At 38.9% G+C, this 22,545-nt stretch overlaps 2 protein-coding genes across 2 annotated transcripts; both read left to right on the forward strand.

Annotated features, from left to right (window-relative positions):
* Nucleotides 1–726: 726 nt before the first annotated feature.
* PCDHB4 (protocadherin beta 4) lies at nucleotides 727–6,345 on the forward strand. Its single transcript, XM_043589591.1, has one exon. The coding sequence runs from the start codon at nucleotides 2,196–2,198 to the stop codon at nucleotides 4,581–4,583; it is 2,388 nt and encodes a 795-aa protein (XP_043445526.1). The 5' UTR covers nucleotides 727–2,195; the 3' UTR covers nucleotides 4,584–6,345.
* Nucleotides 6,346–12,705: 6,360 nt separating this feature from the next.
* On the forward strand, nucleotides 12,706–19,042 carry PCDHB5 (protocadherin beta 5). Its single transcript, XM_043589618.1, has one exon. The coding sequence runs from the start codon at nucleotides 13,232–13,234 to the stop codon at nucleotides 15,617–15,619; it is 2,388 nt and encodes a 795-aa protein (XP_043445553.1). The 5' UTR covers nucleotides 12,706–13,231; the 3' UTR covers nucleotides 15,620–19,042.
* The last annotated feature ends 3,503 nt before the right edge of the window (nucleotides 19,043–22,545 follow it).

Genomic DNA, 22,545 nt, shown 5'->3' on the forward strand with positions numbered 1-22,545 from the left:
GAACTGAAAAGAGCTGGTTTGCAACACTGTTTGAATGTCAACAAATAGGAATAAGCAAATGAAATATAGTTTGAGATTTGTTCTGAACACTTTAATTTGAATCTAACTAGAACTTCATTATGATATCGTATACAATTTGCTCTTTGTTTTGCCCAGGATATTTGTTTTCCATTTATATCTAAAATAATATTCTTGCTTTTTATTCTTTTCAGTATTTATTTCACTTAATGATCATATATATATTGTATCTCCTCTGATTTGCCTTAAATGTAAAAGAATTCTAAAGTGTATTAATGTTATTATTGCCAATGCTGTATCTCTTATAGGAATTCATTAATAGAACTAGACTCAAAGTAAATTTAATTGAATAGTACTTAGCATGTACTATACTCTCATCTCTGAGAATTCTGTATTTATTTTCAGACATGTTCATGGCTGCATATATGATCTGGCAATAATCTTACACATATAGAAACATGATCATTAGAGTGGATTAATTTATTTATTCAACTGATATTTTTTAATGATCACCATAATCCAGGCTTCTTTCAAAAATATTTTTTAGGTTTATTTATTTTTGAGAGAGAGACAGAGAGAGAGCGAGCACGAACAAGGGAGAAGTGGAGACAGAGAGAGAGAATCCCAAGCAGGCTCTGCACTCACAGTGCAGAGCCCAATGCGGGGCTTGAGCTCCCAAATCGAATCACCACCTGAGCCAAAATCAAGTGTCAGACACTTAACCAAGGTGCCCCCAAAAATATTTTTATAATACTTTCTGTCACTAACAGAATCTAAGATTATAATGCTTTTAAAATAACTCATTCTACATGAATTATAATTTATTAAGTTAATTAAGTAATTAAATAAAATGACAGGGTATTTAAGGAGGGGAAATCCCGTATGTGCCAAGATAAATGGCACTCCACTTAATATACTAATTGTAACCAACAAACTGGTTAACTGTATCTCAGTTAACTTACTGTATCAGGGCAATTACAATAGCTGCACACTGTGCTGGAACCCATTTTATAAATACGTTTCTTCTCTTTATGATATATGAATAGACAAGGCCTGAGGCACCCTTTGTTCACAGATTAAAATGTTTTAAATCAAGATTTCCTATCCACCCCCCACCCCGCAGTGAGTTGGTTGAAGAATATAGTATCTGGGATACAAAGGATGAATGTGCTAAGAAGCAAACATAAAACATAGATATCTATCTAACAAAGTAAGCTTAAACTTAAACCCTTTATCTTAACAAAATATTATGATTTTTATTCACTTGATTTTGTCTTTATATTATCCTGCTAATAGTCAAGTAGAGTAATCAAATCCTATACCCTTCAGTTTCCTTATCGGTAAAACCCCTTTCATTTACTCTCCAAGTCTATTACTTGGAGAGAATAGAATCAAATTCTAATACTTTTTTATTCCTTCTGAATTTAATGTGGGTTCACACTGTAAAAGGATTCATAACAAATCAAGATGCCTCTTCATTCAACTATATTACTATTTGTACCAGTGTAGCGACATAGAAACTTTCCTTTGAAAAATAGTCTCCCTGAGACCTTGTGATGCAGAACACCTTAACAAGCTTTTGCATCATCATTAATTCCTCCATACTTGGAAATAAACAAATGTAACAATTATGAATTATAATTTTATGACAATTTATCTCCCCTGGTTAGATTATGCAAAGGGAAAATGGAATTCTTTGAAGTTACACTGATTAGAATGTGGGGAGATCAGGGTATCCTCCTGCTTTGTGCTCACAATTACTCTAGCTCATGCAATATAATGAAGTAACCTTATATATTATGCAATTGGATGGAATAACAAGGTTTGTAAAAGTTATATACACCTTAAAAATAGTTTACATTTGGACCCTTAACAAAATATGCTTTGACTTGAAAATATTAATTTCCCAATCAAGACGCAGGGTGGCGCTGCAGGCTAAGAGTGTGAATAAAGAGCTGTAAAAAGCTCCGTATTCCTTTGTTGCAAAAAGGAATCAAATACACGGAAGAAGCTTTGCCAGCCATACTGGGTTACCAGCGAGTTTGGGCTGGGATAAACGAATTTAAGATTAAAGGCAACTTTATGAGGATTCTACCAAACAAGAAACCAGAATTTAGTATCTCCAGTTTTTTTTGTGGTTGCTAGGAAGGTTTGGATGTAAGCGCCCGGACTCCAACATGAAGACGCCAGAGAGAATTCAACCAAACAGGCAAGTGGTGGCCTTTATTTTGATGGTGTTCTTGTCCCAGGCTTGCCCTGAGCCTATTCGTTATTCTGTGATAGAAGAAACAGAGAGTGGCTCCTTTATAGCCCATCTGGCCAAAGATCTGGGCCTGGGAATTGGGGAACTGACCGCTAGGTCAGCCCGGGTGGTGTCTGACGATGACAAGCAGCGCTTGCAACTGGATCGTCAGACTGGAGATTTGCTTTTGAGGGAGAAAATAGACCGGGAAGAACTATGTGGCTCTGTTGAACCGTGTGTACTGCATTTCCAAGTGTTGCTGGAAACGCCGGTGCAATTTTTTGAAGGAGAATTATCAATCCAGGACATAAATGACCACTCCCCAGTATTCCCGACTGGGGAAATGCTCTTGAAAATACCGGAGAACAGCCAGCCAGGGACTCTGTTTCCGTTGAAATTAGCTCAGGATTTGGATGTGGGTAGCAATGGCCTTCAAAAGTACACTATCAGCCCCAATTCTTATTTTCATGTTCTAACTCGAAATCATAGTGAGGCCAAGAAATACCCAGATTTGGTGCAGGACAAAGCGCTGGATCGAGAGGAGCAGCCTGCGTTCAGCTTAACCCTCATAGCACTGGATGGTGGATCTCCACCTAAGTCTGGCACCATCACGGTGCGAATCCTGATCACAGACGTCAATGACAATGCTCCAGAGTTTGTGCACACCCCATATGAAGTACAGGTCTTGGAAAACAGCTCCCTAGATTCCCCAGTACTTAGTGTCTCAGCTAAAGATATAGATTCTGGAAACTTCGGGAGTGTTTCCTACGGCTTTTTCCAAGCATCAGATGAAATTAAACAAACTTTCTCAATTAATGAAGTCACAGGAGAAATCCGACTGACAAAGAAATTGGATTTTGAACACATTAAATCTTACCACGTAGAAATTGAGGCCATAGATGGCGGAGGCCTTTCTGGAAAAGGCACTGTAGTCATACACGTGGTGGATGTGAACGACAATGCCCCTGAGCTTACAATATCTTCACTCACCAACTCCATCCCAGAAAATGCTCCTGAGACTGTAGTGTCTATCTTCAGAATTCGAGATAGAGACTCTGGAGACAATGGAAAGATGATTTGCTCTATTCCAGATAATTTGCCGTTCCTTCTAAAACCGACTTTCAAGAATTTCTACACGCTGGTAACGGAGAGTCCCCTCGACAGAGAGAGCAGAGCCGAATACAACATCACTATCACCGTCACTGACTTGGGGACCCCCAGGCTGAAAACGCAGCACAACATAACTGTGACAGTCTCCGACGTCAACGACAACGCCCCCGCCTTCAGCCAAACCACCTACACCCTTCGCGTCCGCGAGAACAACAGCCCCGCCCTGCACATCGGCAGCGTGAGCGCCACGGACAGGGACTCGGGCGCCAACGCGCAGGTCACCTACTCGCTGCTGCCGCCCGCGGACCCGCAGCTGCCCCTGGCCTCCCTGGTGTCCATCAACGCGGACAACGGGCAGCTGTTCGCGCTCAGGTCCCTGGATTACGAGGCGCTGCAGGCGTTCGAGTTCGGCGTGCGCGCGGCCGACCGCGGCTCGCCCGCGCTCAGCAGCCAGGCGCGGGTGCGCGTGCTGGTGCTGGACGACAACGACAACGCGCCCTTCGTGCTGTACCCGCCGCAGAACGGCTCTGCGCCCTGCACCGAGCTGGTGCCCAGGGCGGCCGAGGCGGGCTACCTGGTGACCAAGGTGGTGGCGGTGGACGGCGACTCGGGCCAGAACGCCTGGCTGTCGTACCAGCTGCTCAAGGCCACGGAGCCCGCGCTGTTCGGCGTGTGGGCGCACAACGGCGAGGTGCGCACGGCCCGGCTGCTGAGCGAGCGCGACGCCGTCAAGCACAGGCTGGTGGTGCTGGTCAAGGACAATGGCGAGCCGCCGCGCTCGGCCAGCGTCACGCTGCACGTGCTGCTGGTGGACGGCTTCTCGCAGCCCTACCTGCCGCTCCCGGAGGTGGCGGCGGCCGAGGCGCGGGCCGACCCGCTCACCGTCTACTTGGTCGTCGCCTTGGCGTCCGTGTCGTCGCTCTTCCTGTTCTCGGTGCTGGTGTTCGTGGCGGTGCGGCTGTGCAGGCGGAGCCGGGCGGCGTCTGCGGGTCGCTTCTCGGGGCCCGAGGGCCACTTTCCGGGCCACCTGGTGGACGTCAGCGGCACGGGGACGCTGTCCCAGAGCTACCAGTACGAGGTGTGTCTGACGGGAGACCCTAGGACTGGTGAGTTCAAATTCCTGAAGCCGGTATTTCCCAACCTCTTGGTTGAAGACACTGAGAGAGAAATAAAAGAAAACCCCAACTGCAGGAATAGCTTTGTATTCAGTTAAGGATTGTATTTGGTTAAGTCAGCCTCTCCTTAATTTTGGTCAACCTAACTCCCATTGCAACACCTTTCTTTTAAAAAAAATTTGTTGTCTAAATATGTACACCTCTATTCCAACCTATGCGTGTCCCTGATTGTGCCAAATTTTTCTCCTTTTATTAATATTCATTGGACTTGGCATTTTTAGTTAACTGATTAAGTATGTATATTCTCCATATTTGACCTTCTCTTGGTGATTAATCTTTCCATAACTATAAATTACTCAAGTAGCATAAGAAGAAATTTTATTTAAATCAACTTCTTAATGTCTTAAAGCTTTTATGTAATTATGCATTTCTCTATATTTGTGGTGTTCGTCTTTACCGTTAACTTTATCTGTAGAGTGTTTGAAATACCTAGGCTTTGTTCATTGCTCTCCAGGCTCCTTCCTGAATAACCATAAGCATATAACTTATTTGTTTATCTCAGATTGTACATAAACATGCACTTCCATTAAAATATTAATACACTAAAATTGTGACTTTCTGTTGTGCACACCATGTATGCTAGAATTTAAAAAATGTATTTGATCGATACTTACATGGTACACTGTATGTATTCCATAAATACTAATAATAAATTTTAAAAATTATTCTCATAAATAATTGAAGAGAAAATCTTCTATAATTTGGTGTCAGGTTCACTAAACAAAACTAAGTCACTACTTGGTAAAATCCTTTATAACTATTTCAGAACCTTAAATACACCTTAGATCCTTTCAAAGGATGCAAAACAGGAAAGGCATCATTACTTCCTTGTCCTTCCTTTTCCTCTGTAAATAAAAGTTCAAGTATAATGTATATTTCTTTTGGTTTTCCTGCAGCTTCTCCTCACCTTTCAAAAGAAAGAATTTCTTCTGAGTTTCTCTTATCCTATTCAGGTTTGATTATTGGCTGGTACAAGATTTTCACTTTAAATTACTTTGCAGACATGAACATCCGTTATCAACCAAATAATTATTTACCTTTGATGTCCAAGTTATCTTCTCTTCAATGTAGCTTTGAGGTATTTTATTTCAATTTATCAGTTTTATGTTAAACTTTCATTGTAAGGAATAAGCATTATTTTGCCATTTTGGACAATAAGAACAGAAATAGAAATTAAATAAGAATGAACTTATCTTAAGTGTCATTGTTTTATGTTGTGTTCAGTAAGCCTAGTAAGCTGATCATGTGGTTTCCAACTAAATTTATATGGATATAAGTATAAGACCTCTTAGTTGAACTTTTGGTACAATGTGAGCAATTAAAGAGTCTGTTTCATAGTCTAAAAATTTTTAAATCTCATGGGTCATTCTACTGGAATTTAATTACTTGTACTTATTAACCTTGAATGACTTTTTTCTCTAAGGGTAAAGTGACATAAAAAGGGGAATTACTGGTTAAGTTATTCTTGAAACATAACTTTTAGCGTTCATCCAGTCTAAAAATTGAAATGAGAAAGCAATAAAAATGAGAACAAAATTAAGCACAAGTATATATGGACATAAATTTGGTAGTCAACTTTAACAACTACTGATTAGCTATTATATGAATAGCTTTATGTATGGTGACAAGAAATCTGACTGAAGCTTTCACCAGTGTATTTCACCATTATGAAAATCCAAGTTGACTGTCTCTCTCTCTCTCTCTCTCTCTCTCTCTGTCTTTTTGTTTATGTCACGAAATTCCTAATTGTATAATTGCCCAAATGAGACTGGCTAAATAAACACCCAGAACCCACCTTTATGAATTTGTAGGTAAATTTGTGAATTATTTTGTATATTATTTTATGGATTTCTGTATGTATTCATAAAGCACAGATCATTCTTTACCATAAAGCATAGGTCATTCCTTACACCAGACTTTGAAAATCAGTCATTACAATTTAGTAGTAAATATGATCCAAATAACTTGCACAAATGCCTACATAATGAAAAATTGGCCAGTTCTATTGTTGCAAAACAAAAATAAAGAATGGAGGCCAAATATCTTGATAACATTGTTCATTTCAATTCTATGTTTCTCACATGTTTCTGTTATAAGTGCATACTTTTCCCAGTGTTATTGATAAATAATTGAGAAATAATTTCATTATTAATAATATTAATAATTTTCATGGATAAATAATTTACAGCACTGTAAATTTAAGGTGTACAGCATGATGCTTTGAATTACACATATTGTGAAATGATTACCACAATAGGTTCAGCTAACTTCTATCTTATACATACATCTTTTACAGTTACTTTACTGTTTTTAGGCACAGCATATAGTCAGTTTAACATATGCTGTTTTGGGGGCAGAAATTTTACTGAAGGCATTGTATAGGACTTTACAACCACTTTAAGGACCCCTCTTCCTTTACTACTGAAGTTACAAAATACAGATTTTAAAAAGCCTGAGGTTAAAAGTTATACACTTATTTGGTGGACTTCTGCTTACAGGTAGACTGGATGTATTATCTAACAGCAGAAACAACCACAAAAACTTATTAAAATTCAGAAATTATCTGTTTGAAGCAACAGACAGCAGGTGTTATAATAAGAACAGAAAGGGCTAAGATTTCTGAAAAGGAGAATCCTCTAGTTGTGAACTGACTTCTACAGTTGATTTGCCCTGAGGAAATTTGTCTTAGAACAGACAAAAGGCTCTTGCTAGGGGTAGAGCACATTCATTAGCCTTCCGCAGACTGGAAGATTCAAGCTCAAGGCCAGTTTTCCCCTCAGGATACTTGTCAAACTCAGGGACATTCCATTTAGTCTTTTAGAAGACTAAAAACCTAAGTAAAAAAAAAAAAATCTCTGAATTGCAGAGTGCACTTTTGATAGTCTTGATGCATCAAGATTAGGGTTTAGAAACTGCCATGGGAAGGGACTGTGGACAATACACTAAGTTCTGAACTGGTAATGCTGGAGGGTTAGGTGTTATTAGGACTGCAAAGCAGCTTGACTAATTACAGTGCCTGTTTGGATTAAGGAAATTGGATTTTACATGATTCAAGTTAATGGGAAAAGGTGAACTCTTTTTGGAAAAAGATAATATCATCTGGATCCTGGACAGCTTTTTACATAAATAATGAGAATTCAATAAAAAAACTACTAGGAAGACATACAAAAAACTGGTTGACATGAAAAAAACCTAGAGAAAAAACAGACAATACAAACAGATACTAGAATTTACTGACAATGATGTTAAAATAAGTATGACTAATAGATTGTAAAGAATAGAGAAAATAGGGGCACCTGGGTGTCTCAGTCGGTTAAGTGTCCGACTTCAGCTCAGGTCATGATCTCACACTCTGTGAGTTCGAGCCCTGCGTCAGGCTCTGTGCTGACAGCTCGGAGCCTGGAGCCTGCTTCAGCTTCTGAGTCTCCCTCTCTCTCTTCCCCTCCTCTGCTTATGTTGTGTCTCTCTCTGTCTCAAAAATAAATAAAAACATTTTTAAAATTTTTTAAAAAAAGAATAGAGAAAACAAAAGAGAATTTCACCAGAGAATTGACATTTAAAATAGAAACTCATTACAGAACAGAAAAATATAATATCTGAAATTAAAAGCTATTAAGGTAGTTTATGACTTAGTAGATATAAAGGAATACAGGATTAATGAATGAAAGACAGGCCAATATAAAATATCCAAAAAGCAGCATAGGAAAAAATACTGAAAAATACAGAAACATATATGGCCTTTTGTGGCAACGTGGATGGAACTGGAGTGTTATGCTAAGTGAAATAAGTCATACAGAGAAAGATACCATATGTTTTCACTCTTATGTGGATACTGAGAAACTTAACAGGAGACCATGGGGGAGTGGAAGGGGGAAAAAAATACAGAGAGGGAAGGAGGCAAACCATAAGAGACTCTTAAAAACTGAGAATAAACTGAGGGTTGTTGGGGGGTGGGAGGTAGGGGAAAGTGGATGATGGACAATGAGGAGGGCACCTGTTGGGATGAGCACTGGGTTTTGTATGGAAACCAATTTGACAATAAATTTCATATAAAAAAGAAAGAAAGATACATAAAAGAACATAATTGACAAGTGAGACATAATGAAAAACTCTAATATACATAGGACTGTAATCCTAAAAGGAGAAGAGATACTAGGAATGGAGAATAAGCAATGTTTGAAGAGATAATGATGAAGAATTTGTACAAATCCTTCATCACTCAAAATGCTCAGGGAAACCCAGTCAATAGAAATAAAATACAGGGGCACCTGGGTGGCTCAGTTGGTTAAGCCTCTGACTTTGGCTCAGGTCATGATCTCATGGTTCGGTTCATGAGTTCCAGCTCCGTGTTGGGCTCTGTGCTGACAGGTCAGAGCCTGGAGCCTGCTTCAGATTCTGTGTCTCCTCTCTCTGCCCCTCCCATGCTCCCATGTCTGTCTGTCTGTCTGTCTGTCTCTCTCTCTTTCTCAAAAATAAACATTAAAAAATTTTTAAAAAGAGAAATAAAATACAAAATACAACTAGGAAATATCATAGGAAAACTGCTGAAGACCAGCGTCAAGGAGAAAATCTTAAAAGCAACCACATAAAAATGACACATTACTCTTAAAGGAGCAACAATAAAATGGAGAGCTGGCTTTTCAACATAAATCATGAAACCAAAAGACAAAGAAATGAGGTCTTTAAGGTCGTGGGAAAAAGAAACCAGATTAGCACTCTTCTATCATCAGAAAATATCCTTCAAAAATAAAGTTTTCAAACAGATAAAAACCAAGAGAATTAATCATAGTCACATTTGCACCAAAACAAATGTTTTTAGTAGAATTCACTGGGTAGAGGGAGAACAGTCCTAAAGGAATCAGACTTGCAGGAAGAAACGAAGAGCAACAGGAAGAATAAATATAAATTAATATTGATTTTACGAGGCAAAAACAGTTTCTTAAAAGATTTAAAATATATACAAGATTTAAATTCATGACAACAATAATGTAAAGGGGAAGATGATATAGATACAGTCGATGAGTTCTAAGGTTCTAAGAATGATCATGGAAGTAGTAAAATTAAAAAGTTTGTATCAGACTCTTGTAGATCAAAGATACATGCTTTAATCTGTAGGATAATTACTACAAAATTAACTAAAAAACTAACTGAAGGAAAATGAAAAATAACAAATATCTGAATAGTCTAAAAATAACAAAACTTTAGGGACAAATAGAAAAAAATAGATGGTAAATATAAATAGAGAATTATCAAATATTACATCAATCGTGGTTAGATTAAATAACCAATTAAACAACCAAAAGTTTTCAGACTATGGGGCACCTGGGTGACAGTTAGTTGGTTAAGCATCTGACTCCTGATTTCCACTCCAGTCATGATCTCAATGTTTATGAGTTTGAGCGACATGTCAGGCTGTGTGCTGACAGTGCAGAGCCTGCTTGGGATTCTGTCTCTCCCTTTCCCTGACCCTCCCCCGCTTGTGCTCTCTCTTTCTCTCTCTCTAAATAAACTTTAAAAAATGACATGATTGTACATATAAAAAGTCGTAAAGAATCTCTTGATGATTAGGCTTAATAAATAAACTAGTTAGCAATTCCACTGGTTATAAGGTAGCATAAAATATAAATTGTATTTCTGATAGCAACAAAAATCCTGAAATTAAAAATTTTAAGTATAATTTACAATAGTTTAAAAAATATCAATTATCTAGAAACTAACAGAATATGTGTAAGACATATACTGAAAAACTATAAAATATTGAGAAAGGTTAAAGATCTAAATAAACAGAGGATATATAATTTTCAATAGTTGGAAGACTCAATGTTGGGAATATGTCAATTATCCCTAGTCTATAGTGGAATAAAATTCTAAACAAAATTTCAGCAGATTTCTTTGTAAAAATTGACAGGCCAAATCTAGAGATTATATAGAAATGCAAAGGGACAAGAAGAACCAAAACAATCTTGAAGAAAAAGAATGAAAGTGGAGGACTTATTTATTAAGTAATTTCTATACCTGACATGGGGCCTGAACTCACAACCCTGAGATCAAGAGTCACAAGCTTTTCTGACAGACCCAGCCAAATGCCCCAATAATAATGACTATTATAAAGCTATAGTAATTAAGAAAATATGGTATTGCAGGATAAATTAAGGGAAAAATGGAAAGAAGAGTCTTGAATACACCTATGGTCACCTGATTTATAACAAAAATGACACTTCAAAAACAAAGGGGAATGAAACGTCTCAAAAGATAGTGCAAAATCTGGATATTTTTATGAAAAATGATGTAACCCTAACTTCATATGAAAAAAATTCTGGAATACTATAGCTCTAAATGTGAAAGGTAAAGCAATTGATTTTTCAAAAACACCATACAAGAATATTTCCATGACCTTGAGATGTGCAAATGTTTCAAGAGAACACAAAAAAGTGTTTTTTTAATGTTTATTTATTTTGAGAGAGAGAGTGAGTGCAGGAGCCGGGGGGGGGGGGTGGTGGTGCAGAGAGAGAAGAGAGAATTCCAAGCAGACTCCATGCCCAGCATGGAGCCGGACTAGGGGCTCATTCCAACAGACCATGAGATCATGACCTGAACCAAAAACAAGAGTGGGATACTTAACTGATTGAGCCACCCCAAGAACACAAAAAGTCTTAAAACCATAAATTAAAAAATATTGATAAATTAGACTAAAAATAAGAAGTTTTGTTCATCAAAGATAGCACAAGAGAACTAAAATGCAAGCCATAGAGTAGGAGAAGATATTTGCCATACTTACTTCTGAAAAAGTGCTTATACTCAGAATATAATAAGGAACTTCTAAAGATTGATAAGAAAAAAAGGCAAATGCCCTAAATAGATAGACCAAAGACAAGCACTTCACAAGAATGTGTCCTAATAGCCATTAAACTTGTGAAAAAAAAGTGCTCAGTTTAATTAATCAAGGAATTGCTAAAGTTACAATATGATATCACTACACACTCATCAGAGTGGTTAAAATTAAAAGACAATATCAAGTGTTGACAAGGACATGGAACAACTGGAACTGTCATTATTTGCTGGTTTTCGTGGAACCACATTTGTAAACTTTTGCAGTATCTGTTAAAGCTAAATATATATTCATGTCTTATAACACAGAAGTCTAACTCGTAGGAATATATTCAACATAAATGCTCCCATAGACACTAAAAGACATGTTCAAGAATGTTCATAGCAGCACTATCCAAAATACCCTCAAACTGGAGCACCCAATCAATTGGAGAATAAACAAATAGTAGTACAGTCATACAATAGAATAATATAAAGCACTGAGAATAAAATTAATTAGGATAGTGTGTAACAGATGAATTTTACAAACATAATGCTGAGTAAAAGAAGCCAAACATAAAAGAGAAATACTCCATAAGTCCATTTGTATAAAAGTTAAAAAAAAAAAAAGAGGGGTGCCTGGGTGGCTCAATCGGTTAAGCGTATGACTTCGGCCTAGGTCATGATCTCGCGGTCCATGAGTTCAAGCCCTGCGTCGGGCTCTGTGCTGACTGCTCAAAGTCTGGAGCCTGTTTCGGATTCTGTGTCTCCCTCTCTCTCTGACCCTCCCCCGTTCATGCTCTGTCTCTCTCTGTCTCAAAAATAAACGTTAAAAAAAAAGTTAAAAAAAAGAAACGAATCTATGATAATAGAAGTCAGAAGCATGCTTACATTTAGCAGGGAGGGTAATGAGCACACAAAAACAGAAGGGGGCTTCAAGGGTTTTGGTAACAGTTTTAATTTAGGTTCTACTTATACAAGTGTGCTCACTTCATGAAAATGTATTGAGTTGTACACTTAGAATGTGTACCCTTTTCTGATATATATTTCAAAATAGTGACTTTTTAAAAATTGTAAACTTTTGTAAACATCAGTTATCACTTCTTTCTTTTTTTTTTTTTTTTAATTTTTTTTTTCAACGTTTATTTATTTTTTGGGACAGAGAGAGACAGAGCATGAACGGGGGAGGCGCAGAGAGAGAGGGAGACACAGAATCGGAAACAGGCTCCAGGCTCTGAGCCGTCAGCCCAGAGCCTGGCGCGGGGCTCGAACTCCCGGACTGCGAGATCGTGACCTGGCTGAAGTCGGACGCTTAACCGACTGCGCCACCCAGGCGCCCCAGTTATCACTTCTTTCTTAAATATAATCAAACCCACAAGAGAAAGTTTCTTCTCAAAATGTATTTTATGAGGAACACTAATATATCATTTCAGTTTGTTCTGAAAAGTGTTCTTTTACTGAAAGCTAACCCAACAGATATTTCTTTAGAACTTCCACTACTTAAGAACTGGAGAAACGATCGGGCGCACTTCTGTGACTTAAAAGGACATTGGTATGACAACAGTTATAATTTGGAATGAAATGGCAAATACTATATGCAATAGTAAATAAGGACGCCTGGTGGCGCTGCAGGCTAGGAGTATGAATGAAAAAGCTCTGTGACTATGCCGGACGCCATTAAGCTGGGACTCAGAATAATGAATGCTTCCTGAAAGACGGAAGTATCTTAGGTAAGATCTAGGGGCAGATGTCTTCAGAGAGGACATCATTCTAGGGCGAGTCAGTCAGAAAGATCTAATTCAAGGTTATTTAACCAAATCATCTGGGTCGACCGTATACAGAGGTGAAGAAACTGCACCACATGAATTTGGTCTGAACAATGGAGACAGCGCTAGCAAAAACGCCACAGAAAAGGCAAGTTCTCTTTCTTGCTATATTGATGCTTTTGTGGGAGGCTGGCTCTGACTCAATTAGGTATTCCATTCCAGAAGAAACAGAAAGTGGCTCCTTTGTGGCCAACCTGGCAAAGGACCTGGGGCTCAGGGTGGGGGAACTAGCTACTCGAGGCGCGCGAATCCATTACAAAGGAAACAAACAGCTCTTGGAACTGGATGTAGAAACCGGGAATTTGCTGCTATATGAAAAACTAGACCGGGAGGTGCTGTGCGGAGTGACAGATCCCTGTATACTGTACTTCCAGTTATTACTGGAAAACCCGGTGCAGTTTTTTCAGGCTGATCTGCAGCTCACAGATATAAATGACCATTCCCCAGAGTTCCTAGACAAGGAAATGCTCCTCAAAATCCCAGAAAGCGTTCAGCCTGGGACTTTATTTCCTTTGAAAATAGCTCAGGACTTTGACATAGGTAGCAACACTGTTCAGAACTACACAATCAGCCCCAACTCCCATTTTCATGTTGTCACTCATAATCGCGGAGATGGCAGAAAATACCCAGAGCTCATGCTGGACAAATCGCTGGACCGGGAGGAGCAGTCTGAACTCAGTTTAACCCTTACGGCGCTGGATGGTGGGGATCCACCTAGGTCCGGGACCACTGCAGTCCGTATTGAAGTCGTGGACATCAATGATAATGCCCCTGCGTTTTTACAGTCGCTCTATGAGGTACAGGTCCCAGAGAACAGCCCCCCAAACTCCTTAGTTGTCGTTGTCTCTGCCCAAGATTTAGATGCAGGAACATATGGGAATGTACGCTACACTCTATTCCAAGGCAATCAAGTTATTCAACCATTTGTAGTAGACGAAATAACAGGAGAAATTCATCTGAAAAAGGCATTGGATTTCGAGGCAACTCGATACTATAACGTGGAAATTGCAGGCACAGACGGTGGGGGCCTTTCAGGAAAATGCACTGTAGCTATAGAAGTTGTGGATGTGAATGACAACGCCCCCGAACTGACCATGTCAACGCTCACAAGCACAACTCCAGAAAACTCCCCAGAGACTGTAGTTGCTGTTTTCAGTGTTTCTGATCCAGACTCCGGGGACAACGGTAGGATGGTTTGCTCCATCCAGAACGATCTTCCTTTTCTCTTGAAACCCACATTCAAGAACTTTTACACCCTAGTTACAGAAAAGCCACTGGACAGAGAAAGCCAAGCTGAGTACAACATCACCATCACCGTCACCGACTTGGGGACCCCCAGGCTGAAAACGCAGCACAACATAACCGTGACGGTCTCCGACGTCAACGACAACGCCCCCGCCTTCAGCCAAACCACCTACACCCTGCGCGTCCGCGAGAACAACAGCCCCGCCCTGCACATCGGCAGCGTGAGCGCCACGGACAGGGACTCGGGCGCCAACGCGCAGGTCACCTACTCGCTGCTGCCGCCCGCGGACCCGCAGCTGCCCCTGGCCTCCCTGGTGTCCATCAACGCGGACAACGGGCAGCTGTTCGCGCTCAGGTCCCTGGATTACGAGGCGCTGCAGGCGTTCGAGTTCGGCGTGCGCGCGGCCGACCGCGGCTCGCCCGCGCTCAGCAGCCAGGCGCGGGTGCGCGTGCTGGTGCTGGACGACAACGACAACGCGCCCTTCGTGCTGTACCCGCCGCAGAACGGCTCTGCGCCCTGCACCGAGCTGGTGCCCAGGGCGGCCGAGGCGGGCTACCTGGTGACCAAGGTGGTGGCGGTGGACGGCGACTCGGGCCAGAACGCCTGGCTGTCGTACCAGCTGCTCAAGGCCACGGAGCCCGGGCTGTTCGGCGTGTGGGCGCACAACGGCGAGGTGCGCACGGCCCGGCTGCTGAGCGAGCGCGACGCCGTCAAGCACAGGCTGGTGGTGCTGGTCAAGGACAATGGCGAGCCGCCGCGCTCGGCCAGCGTCACGCTGCACGTGCTGCTGGTGGACGGCTTCTCGCAGCCCTACCTGCCGCTCCCGGAGGTGGCGGCGGCCGAGGCGCGGGCCGACCCGCTCACCGTCTACTTGGTCGTCGCCTTGGCGTCCGTGTCGTCGCTCTTCCTGTTCTCGGTGCTGGTGTTCGTGGCGGTGCGGCTGTGCAGGCGGAGCCGGGCGGCGTCTGCGGGTCGCTTCTCGGGGCCCGAGGGCCACTTTCCGGGCCACCTGGTGGACGTCAGCGGCACGGGGACGCTGTCCCAGAGCTACCAGTACGAGGTGTGTCTTCGGGGAGGCTCGGGGACTAGTGAGTTCAAGTTCTTGAAGCCGATTATCCCGAACTTCCCTCCCCAGGGCATTGGAAAGGAAATGGAGGAAAACGCCACCTTCCGGAATAGCTTTGGATTCAATTAGGGATCTGATCACAATGCCGTGAGTTTTGTCATTTATCTCTAATTTCCCCAAATACCAAGTTTGAGAGCGTAATGGAGAAAAATCCCACCTTCAGGTATGATTTCCCTGAATTTATCCTTTTCAACTTTATCTTGCCCAATTTTGGGAAAACTGAATTCTCTGTCACTGCATCTATGTATACACAGTGCCATCCCAAATCTATGCATGCTGTTGACTTTCCTAAAATGTTTGCTTTTGATGGTATTTGTCAGGATAAGCTGTCTTAATGAAATCAAATACTGTTTTTCTCTGTATTCTGTCCATTGTTTCATCACACTGTTTTTGATGCTAAATAGCAAAAATAAAAAGGTTTTACATAATTTTATTTTGCTTTCAAAGGAATACATGCAAATGATAATGAATGTAATATGTGAGAAAACTTGACAAAAAGCAACAGCAATGTTCTAACTACTCTTCTTTCCTAGCTTTCATCCATACTGGCAAACATTTTTTAAACAATTTTTATTGAATTATACGTACAGAAAAGGGAACAAATCATAATTTCAATGTGTTTTCAGAAAGTTAACATACTTGGTACCAGCATCTTGGTGGTTAGTAATGAAACGTTACTAACATTTCAGGTGCCACACAAATTACCCCTTAAAGTCACTACCAGCCCAAGTATAACAATATCCTGATTTCCAATACTATGATTTACTTTTGCCTGTTTTGAATTTATATAATTGGAATAGTAGAGTATGAACTGCTTTGTGTCTGGCTGATTTCACTCAACATTATGTTTATGATATTTGTCCATGACAATGCTTTTAATTTTAGTTTTTCATTCTCATTGCTGTATAGTATTCCACTGTATGAATATTTTACAATTTATGACCCATCCCACTATAGACGGATATTTGGGTTGGTGCACAGTTTGCCTGTTTGAATAGTACTACTTTGAACATTCTCATACACGTCCTTTGGCAAACATGTATATGCATTTCTGTTGGTATATACCTAGGGGTGAAATTGCTGCTCATTTAGTAAGTACATGTTCCCTTTTTGTAGATTCTTCCAAATAGTTTCCAAAGTGGTTGTACCAGTTTACACTGCTCTCAGTACTGTCTGGATGTACCAGTTCCTCCATATTTTTGCCAACACTTTCATTTTATCCCATTGGAAAGTACCTTTAAACCTTTTATCTCTAGTCCTTTTTATATTCTTTTTTTATTACTAAAGAATATGTTTGTAACCTTTTCATAAAGTCTAAACAATTTCCTTAATTTCCTGCTACTGTTGTCTAGTACCTAGCACACTTAAAACTTCTCTCATTCATCCTTTACATAGAGCTCTGTCACTATTTTCCAGTACTTCCCTGAACAAGCTGAAACCCTCCATTTATTGTTCATAACAACAGTTCCTTTCATTTACTTGTCTGACAGAAAAAATACAATTCTTACTTTTTTCTCTTACTTCTTTCTCCCTTACACTTTACAACCTCTGTCAAATTAACTTACACTTTTATATAGTCCAGATTGATGACATTTTTACTCTATAACCATAGCTAAGAATAGAATTCCCCCTTTTGTCTATATATCTGTTGTAGAATCTGAAATCACTATTAAAAATTCACTTTTAATGACCATTATATTATGAATGCCCTGTAACCAAAGATCACAAGGACACACTGGATCAGAACAAAGCTGAGTTTATTGACTTGTTGTAACAAGGGAGACTGCACATTCTGGGAAAGCTTTGGTCACCTTAGTAATAGCTCCTTAAAAAAGTATAAGGTTTGTGTTTGGTAGTTTTCCATAGGGCTCAAGGAAGTAGCCCTGGACTGGATGCTTCCAGTGAATGGGAGTAATTCTATTATAGGGTATCTTATTGAATTGTATTCAGGAAATGAGAAGAACAAAGGGAGATTAAAATGTAATTGTTTTTTTAAAAACCAGCATTCAATCATAATCAGCCAGGACAGAGTACTCTGGGCATTGTTTTGGTTTATACAATGTTCTTGTTTTTGACTGTGCTCAAGCATGATCATGATGTCATCTTATTGCAGTTTTGTTCCATCTGATCACAATCCCTCTTTAATGATGTTGTTCTGTGAAGTTGTTTATATTCAACAGGAGATCATGGCCTATTTGTGAGTGCCACGCCAATTCCTATGTATAAGAGACTGATTTTCTCAAAATATTCATTGCACTATAAAATTCCTAGAAGAAAGCATAGGAGAAAAGCTTCATGACATTGAATTTGGTGGTGATTTCTTGGCTTTCACAACAAAACACATGGAACAAAGCGAAAATAGACCAATGAGACTACATCAAACTTAAAAAATTTTGTGCACCAAAGAACACCATCAACAGTGAAAAGGCAACCTATGGAATGGGAGAATATATTTGCAAATACTATATCTGATATGGGGTTAATGTCCATAATATTTAAGAACTCCTACAACCCAACAAAAACAAAAAAAATCAAATAACCTGATTAAAAAATGAGCAAAGGACTTAGATATTTCTCCAGAGATGATATGCAGATGACCAACAAACATATGAAAAAATGTTCAACATCACTAATCAGAGAAATGGAAATCCAAACCACAATGTAGTGTCACCCTACACACATTAGGATGACTGCTATCAAAAAAACAAAAACAAAAACAAAAACAGAAAATAGCAAGTGTTCAAAAGGATGTGGAGAAACTATTCCCTCCGTGCACTGTTGGTGAGATTGTAGAATGGTGCAACTGCTATAAAAAACAGTATGAAGTCTTCTCAAAAAAGTGTAAAAGAGAACTTCTATATGATCTGGCAATCCCATATCTGGGTATATACCTAAAGGAATTGAAAGCAGGGTCTCAAAGATACTTGTGCACCCATGTTCATAGCAGCAGTATTCACAACTGGCCAGAGGTGGAACCAACCCAAATACCCATGTATGGAATCTTAAAAAAGGAAGGGAAGCCTATCACATGCTACAACGTGGATGAACTTTGAGGGCATTATTCTAAGTGAAAGAAGATAGTCACAAAAAGGCAAATACAGTATGATTCCACTTATATGATGTATCCAAGTTTGTTAAATTCATACAAACAGAAAGTAGAATGGTGCCTACCAGGGACTGGGCAAGGAGGAAAAGGAGAGTTTTTGTTTGATGGGTATAGAGTTTCAGATTTGCAAAATGGAAACGTTCTGGAGATCTGCTTCTCAACAATGTGAATGTACTTAACACTATGGAACTGTATACCTAAAAATGGTTATGATGGTAAATTTTGTGTTACATTTTTTAACCGCAGTAAAATACATTGCTCACTGCAGAGCCATATTACTTAAGGACTGTATTTTCTGCTCCTTTGATCTACTGTTGTGTTTCCTGTGCCATTGAAAATACAGTGTGCCTAGAATCAAGATAAAATAAATTCACCATTTTATTTTATTTTACTTTACTTTAGGTTACTTTTTCTTTTTTAGAGAGAGAGCACACAAGTGGGGGACAGAGGCACAGGGAGGGGGGGGGCGGGGAAATCCCAAGAAGGCTCCATGCTTAGCACAGAGCCTGATGTGGGACTTGATCCCACAACCCTGGGATCATGACCTGAACAGAAATCAAGAGTCAGATTTAGCCAACTGAGCCACCCAGGTGCTACAGATTCACCATTTTAGACTCCATCAGTTGGCTTTACCATATCTTCAAATATTTCTAAATAATTCAGGTTCCCATAACTCTTACCTGAAGCTCTCTTTCTGCTTCTGTCTGGACTAAATGATCTCTAAATGTGTACAAAACTATCATCTTGTTTTTATACCTCTCCTAGTTAAGCCCATTGTTTGATAGATTACTTATCTCCTATTTTTAAAGCCCTCTCTGTGCTACAGTATATCCTCAAGTGGATTCCTAAGAGAGGGCACATGAAAAATAAACTCTGTCTCTGCATGTCTGAAAATGCATTTAGTTTTCTTTTACACTTCACTGATGTGCTATATAGTATATATGTCATGTAATGTCCTAAAAATTCTAAAAATTCCTGCCTTTTCATATCTGGGATCATTTCATCTCTACTATTATTTCCTTAATAACTGTATTCCTAACTTTATTTTTTTCTGAGCCTTGTGTTTTGTCAGTTATTGAACATTCTCAATAATATCTCTAGTTTCTTATATTTCTCCTTTATTTTACATCTTTGGTTTTTCCTCGCCATCCTCTTTTAAAGTGAGTCCCTCACTTTATTTTGAGCATTTCTGTTTCTTCCCCTAGGAGAAGTGTTGATATTTGTTGCTACAGGATGCAGGGATATCCTGGCAACTTCACAGCAGAAGAGTGACATGCTGAAAACAGGGGAAAACCCTCATGATGTCAAATCTGGTAATCCACACCAAATTTCTGAAAACTAAAGAGAAGGAAAAAATCTTGATGACAGTGACAGTAGATTTCTCACCAAAAACCATGGGAGTCAGAAACAAGTGACACATACTTTTCAAGTGCTGAAAGAAAAGAAATGTTAAAAGAATCATATATCCAGTGAAAATACCTTTCAGGAAGAGAATTTGTTGCCAGTAGACCTACCCTAAAAGACTGGCTGACGGAAGTTCTCCAAACAGAAAGGAATCAATTAAAAAAAGAATCTTGGAACATCAGGAAAGAAGAACACAGTAAATAAAAATATGGTTAAATGCCATAGACATTCCTTCTCCTCTTGAGTTTTCTAAATTATGTTTGATGGTTGAATCCCAAATTATATATGATTATGTCTGATTAGTTCTAAGTATATATTGAGGAAATACTTAAGACAGCTTTAAATGGGGGAGGTTAAAGGGAAGACAGCTTTAAATGGGGGAGGTAAAGTTTTCTACCATTCTCTTGAACTGGTAAAATGACATACCAGTAAACTGTAATAAGTTAAGTATGGAGCAACTACTATAAAAGCTATACAGTGTGATGCACCAAAAAATGCTATAGATAAATCAAAGTGGAATTCTAAAAAGTGTCCTAATAAACTACAAGAAAAGCAGGAAAAAGAAAACAGAAACAAAAAACAGAACAAATATAAAAGAAAAAATAAAATGTCAGGCTTAGGCTCTACTATATCAGTAATTAGATTTAATGTAAATGGTCTAACATATCAGTAATTACATTTAATGCAAATGGTCTGAACACACCAATCAAAACAAAGAGATTGATATAATGTGTTTAAAAATGACCAACTGTATGCTGTCTACAAGAAACTTCACTTCAAATATGATATAGGCAGGTTGAATGTAAAAAGATGGAAAACATATTATGCAAATGTTGATAAAAATGTATTAGGAGTGGCCATACTAATGTCAGATAAAGTGACATCAGAGGAAAGAAAATGACCAGAGACAGAGTAGGACATTAGGTAATGATAAAAGAAGACATAGCATTCCTAAATACGTATACATATTTACAAACAACAAAGGTACAAAATACATGAAGCAAAAACTGACAAAACTGAAAGGAGAAATAGATCTACAATAAAAGTTGGATACTTCAATACAGAAAATCAGCAAGAACACAGAACCGAACAACACCCTCAACAGGATGGATGTAATCCATATTTACAGAACACCTAGCCAAAAATACCAGAATACACATTCTTTTCAAATGCTTCCCAAAAATATGCAAAATAGACTGTGTAAACAAGGCCATACACAAACTTCAATCAATTTAAAAGAATTGAAATCATACAGTGTGGGTTCTCCATTCACAATAGAATCAAACTAAAAAACATAAAGTAACAGGAAAATCTTCAAATGCTTGAAAATGAAACATTTCTAATTAATCCATGGATCAAAGGCAAAGTCTCAAGGAATATAAAAAATACATCAAGCTGAACTAAAAATGAAAAGACAGCAAATTAAAATTTATAAGACACAGCTAAAGCAGTGCAGAGGGACATTTGTAGCACTAAATGCATATTAGAAAAGAGGAAGGGGCGCCTGGGTGGCTCACTAGGTTAAGCATCTTGACTCTTGATTTCAGTTCAGATCATGATGTCACAGTTCGTTGAGTTCCAGCCCTGCGTGGGACTCATCACTGATGGCGTGGAGCGTGTCTGGGATTCTTTTTCTCTCCTTCTCTTTCTGCCCTGCCTCTGTGCACATGTGATGTTTCTCTCTCTCAAACTTAAAAAAATTTTTTAAAGAAAAGAGGAAAAGTCCCAATCATCTAATCTCCCACCTCCAGAATCTAGAAAAATAAGAGAAAACCCAAAGCAAGCAGGAGAAGCAGGAGGAAGGAAATAGTGTAAATAATAGAAGAAACCAATTAAATTCCAAATAAAAATAATAGAGAAAACCAATGAAATAAAAAGTTGATTCTTTGAAAAAATAAAACTGACAGACATCTAACAAGGAAGTCTTCCCCAAACATTTGAGATTTCAAATGTGTTTAGCATCAATTCCTTTATATTTTCAGACTTTTATGCATCATTTCTTTCTCCCATCCATTGAGAGCATTCTTTAAGTGATTGCTTACATATCTGCATCTTTGCCCTGAGTCATTGTTTTTCCTTGCATATAGTTAAATGAGATTTTAAGAGATTTATAACAAAATTAAAGAGTTCTAAGATGAACCATGAGGGTTAGTCTTTATCTTTCATTTTTAGTAAACTTGAAGAATTTTTAAAATGTATAATGGAATGAAAGGAAAACAAACATTTGTAGCATAAAAATGGAAATCAGCTTGATCAGCTATGCAATAATTATAAGCTAACTAAATAAAATTAAGTTTAATATACTTTATAATGTTTCATCAAAGTATTATTTCAGCTCTTTGATAATAATCAGTTAATCTTAATGATCTGTCACTTCACATAAGCATACACGAACATAATAAGTATTGGCATGAGTATTGGAAATGGTGTTTTTTTACATTATTTACCTTTACATGTTGTGTCTAGAGGAAACCAAGGTTTTGCC

The sequence above is a fragment of the Prionailurus bengalensis genome, chromosome A1 (genome assembly GCF_016509475.1).
Source record: "Prionailurus bengalensis isolate Pbe53 chromosome A1, Fcat_Pben_1.1_paternal_pri, whole genome shotgun sequence".
Lineage (NCBI taxonomy): Eukaryota > Metazoa > Chordata > Mammalia > Carnivora > Felidae > Prionailurus > Prionailurus bengalensis.

Bases quoted from the DNA above. Each gene is read 5' to 3' on its own strand.
- PCDHB5 (XM_043589618.1), top strand. From the start codon at position 13,232: ATGGAGACAGCGCTAGCAAAAACGCCACAGAAAAGGCAAGTTCTCTTT.
- PCDHB4 (XM_043589591.1), top strand. From the start codon at position 2,196: ATGAAGACGCCAGAGAGAATTCAACCAAACAGGCAAGTGGTGGCCTTT.